This window comes from Amphimedon queenslandica, unplaced genomic scaffold (assembly GCF_000090795.2).
Source record: "Amphimedon queenslandica unplaced genomic scaffold, v1.1 AMPQUscaffold_9752_Cont18067, whole genome shotgun sequence".
Taxonomy (NCBI): Eukaryota; Metazoa; Porifera; class Demospongiae; order Haplosclerida; family Niphatidae; genus Amphimedon; species Amphimedon queenslandica.
Genome location: NW_003549976.1, coordinates 1 through 4,201, shown reverse-complemented (window position 1 = coordinate 4,201; position 4,201 = coordinate 1). Strand labels below are relative to the sequence as shown.

General features: G+C 35.8%; 2 protein-coding genes across 2 annotated transcripts; one reads left to right on the top strand and one right to left on the bottom strand.

The window, feature by feature from the left end:
* Positions 1-867: 867 nt before the first annotated feature.
* On the bottom strand, positions 868-1,967 carry LOC105315530 (TNF receptor-associated factor 2-like; the record flags this gene model as incomplete). Its single annotated transcript, XM_011410215.1, has 3 exons — positions 1,940-1,967; positions 1,852-1,885; positions 868-1,658 (listed from the first exon to the last, which is right to left on the bottom strand). Coding segments are annotated over exons 1-3 (853 nt in total), but the record flags the coding sequence as incomplete, so codon positions are not given.
* Positions 1,968-2,036: 69 nt separating this feature from the next.
* LOC100631592 (fibrinogen-like protein 1) lies at positions 2,037-2,922 on the top strand (the record flags this gene model as incomplete). The annotated part of the gene is made up of 3 exons (XM_020006522.1): positions 2,037-2,232; positions 2,281-2,378; positions 2,471-2,922. Coding segments are annotated over exons 1-3 (746 nt in total), but the record flags the coding sequence as incomplete, so codon positions are not given.
* Between the last annotated feature and the right edge of the window lie 1,279 nt (positions 2,923-4,201).

Below are 4,201 nucleotides of genomic sequence, written 5' to 3'. Positions count from 1 at the left end.
AAGTATAGTTACATTGTATAGCTTTAGTTCAAATTGTACATGTATGTCATGGCTATATCAATTTGCCTCATTATAATGAGCGATTTAATTCTTGTTCTAACGTTTTCACACACATGTACATAGGATGGCTGGCTATTGAAGTTACAATAAAAATAGACAGCACATTTGCCGTAGATGTATACTCATGTACATCAGTAGGTACTTATAAAAGAAACTGAATACCTAACATTCATTGAAAGTTACACAACAAAACAAACACATGGACCTTTTCTTTTTCAGTCAATGCACTTAAGAAACAAATAATATCATTACCTACAAGTCGTGTACAAACTATCAAAACTATTTCACCAATTATAAACAAATAACTTTTTATACTGAATTAATAATCACGATACAAGCCATGGTTTAGTCACAGAGGTGACTTTTGCACTGACTCTAAAATATTGGTAACAAAAAGAAATATATTTAAAGTCACAATCAGAATGAGCAATGAATCGATCTTCCCCCCACTCTTGCGAAACCAATTTTGTGACCCTTTCCTTGCAATCCTCAGGAGTTGATTGGTCATACTTGATAACAAGCTTCTTGTGATTTTTATCTTCATCTTGGTTTAGCAGCTCTACTGTGACTTCTCCTTAAATGGCCACCCCAGCTCATCATCATACTCCCCAGGAACAAGAACAGTATAACAAGACAAGTGGGTGCCTTTTCCTCTGCCATGACCATTAGCATATACACAAAGCATCATCTTATACCCACCTGGTGAGGTATAAAATGATGGACTATGCCACACCTGATCATAACATCTATGGGTGTATGCATCATTCATTTTGAAGACATGGGAACTTGAACTCGTGCATTTCATACCAGCAGATTTCGTCTGCAGAGTATCAACTCGTTTGATGGCCATTTGTAAGTGCTCTTTCATGAATTCTTCATTATGCTTTTCTTGCTCTTCCCTTTTTATTAATTTATCGCACCCTAAATTACTGTACTCACAGTAAACAATAGCTTTAGGACAATTTTGTTCATGACGTTTAAACCAAAGGCGTTCTTGAATAAATTCACAACCTTCATTGCAGCATTTGATTGGGTAGGAATAACACCTGTCAAGATGAGCACTGCTTGTTATAATGTTATGAGGACCTTCTTTCTTACAATATTGACAACCAACTATCCGCTTTGGACAATCTTGAAGGTGAGTTTCCATTTCCCTACAACAAATCTTTTCCCCACATCCCAGAGAGCAGTCGACCATTCGATAAGGACAGCCCATGACATGTGCTTGAATATCACCAAGAGTTCCTTTCCAGTCACACTCCTCAATGATGCATTGAACTTTAAGGGCTTTTATCTCACGCTCCATCCTTCCATCTTTAAAATAGCTCTTGGAATCCAATAGTTTATGACAAGCAGGACAGCTGAATGTTCCATTCCTTGAGGATTTCTTCCTGTGCTTATCCAGACAACTCTTACAGTAGATGTTATAGCAGCAGGAGACTTGATGAGGATCACGTGACACTAAAGTACATATGAGACAGATGTAGTTCCTTGGTGGGTCACCATCAACAAAAGTATAGTCATATTCTCCATAAGAGCTATCCGGATCTTTAAAACTCTTCAGAAACGAGCTCCCAAGACGGTCATTAGCAGCGGCTCTTAAGTTTATTCAATAATTATTATTACTTAATAACCAGTACTCTTTGAATGAAAATGAGGATGCATAATATTAGTATTTAAATGCAAGAATGCTTTCACCTTGTTGACACAGCTGCATTGCTGCAGATTATTTTACTCACTCATAAGTCTTTCACATGTTTAGACTAAAAAAATTAAGTGTCCCAAATATACACTGTGGTCGTAAAACTCAGAAGGATAGCAAAAACTGAAAGATATGCACCAAAAAATAAATTTACCTTCACTAAGTCAACACATTCACCTGCAAAAGGTATCACAAGTCTGTCCATTATAAAAGAAGAGTAACCTCATCTCTTTCTCATCAGCAGAAGGCAACGCATTATTATATAGTATCAATCATGGTTACTTCTCAATGGCTATGTGTCATAATAGCTATTGCTATGATTAACATTGCAGCTGGAAACTGTCCTGATGATATGCCATCACCATCTCCTACCCTTAATCCATTTCCTTCTGCTGCCCCATCTCCAACTCCACTGGTTGTACCTACTGAATTCCTTTCCTCTCCAAACACAACAGTCAATGCTCCACCAGGTAAAATAATGAAATAATCCCAACTCCTTTAAAATTCTTATTTTATAGTTTGTGTGATGCCACCAGACTGCAGAGCATGGCAAGAGTTAGGGATCAATCAGAGTGGAGTCTATCCAGTAAAACCAAATGGAGGAGAAGCTTTTCAAGTAATGGCTCCTGTACAACTTTGCATTAATTTATTTCTGTACAGGTATACTGCGATATGGAGACTGATGGTGGTGGGTGGACTGTATTTCAGAGGAGACAAGATGGATCTGTTGCTTTCAATAGGAACTGGGCTGACTATGAGAAAGGTTTCGGTAACCTCACTGGGGAATTCTGGCTAGGACTGAGCAAAATACACCGCCTCACTCAAGGAGAGACAAATACTTTACGAGTAGACATTGGAGATTTTGACGGTCGCATAGGTTATGCTAAGTACTCAATGTTCAATATTGGAAACATTACAAGTCAATATACATTATTTATAGGAGGTTATTCAGGGACTATTGGGGATGATCTGGCTCCTTATAATGGTCACAGGTTTGCCACTTATGACAACGATTATCGCAACTGCATTGGTAAATATGATAACAATGGATGGTGGTATCAAGACAGTCATTGCTTTTCAACAATTCTCAATGGTAACTATGGTGATAGTGTCTGGAGAGGAATTTATTGGCATAGTTGGCATGGTTATAGGAACCTAAAGTATGTTGATATGAAAACTCGTCGGCAAATTTAAAACAGAACAATTTCAGGGACCAAGTGTGATGTCATTTCTATTAGCTTAGGCCATTTTTATTAGTTTTAGACCATTTCTTTATAGTTGCAATAACTTGACATATTTTATAGTTTAGTAAAAAATTTTATAAAATTGAGAAGTAAACACATGGATGTGGTTAAGTAAATTTAGAAGGTATTAATGACATAAAAGTAACAAAAACATACCTCTTGAAATAAAAAACACAGCGAGCATAATACATGTACATGTAGCTTACTACCATGGCATAAAGCACTAAAATTGCATTTTAAGGACAAGCTTAATAAAAACATTTAACAGCTCCTAATAGAGTAAGTGAGGTAATCTACTGTAGTACTGCACACTACTGGTAATATTATACAAACTGTTTACTATTGTAAGCATTACATAATACATATACACATGTACATGCACACAATGAGAGGGAAAGTATGTACAGGTGTAGCACTTAAAAAAGAGAGAAAAAGAGAGAAAAAGAGACAAGCAAGTCCAGCACTATAGCAGGTGGAGTGACAGTGTATGCAGGTAGATGTACTATGATGTACCTTATTATTGTGAACACAAAATTAGTTAAATTATAAACCACAACATAGAAACAGCTGCAGTGGATGATAAATAAGAACACCTGATGAGTAGAAAGAGTATTCTAAAAACAAAAAGTCCAATATTTATAATATAATAGCCAGTAATTGATACAATTATGACTGGCACCAGGTCATTAAACTAGCTTAAGATCTTTATTAAAACACTGCCGAAGGGTTTGATAGACACAATTTAACATCCACCATTGCCAAGCAAGCCTTGTGGCAATAAGATCCTAATCAAATTGAAAGAAACATCTAGAAGCATGGAGCAATTCACCATTAGAGGAAAAATGGAGTCAAATTACACATTCCACTTGTAGACTGAATCCCAGAAAGCATAACAAGTCCAAATAACAAAATAATTATTGTAATTATTGACAATTAAAAGTTGCCCAATAATAATTACCGAGCTAATTACAGTATTGACATTGTTGCCTTGGATAAGTTTACTTTTAAAAGGAATCAAAAAGGGAACATCATAATAACAAGGTAGAGCAGTAAGTGCAATTATCACAAAACAATCTTAAAATGAATTGTCAAATTTGTAAAAGAGATAAAAAAAAAAACTTTTTAAATAACTAATATCACAATACAAGCTGTGGTTTAGTGTGAGAGGTGACCTTCGTCATGTTATTGAAAATCA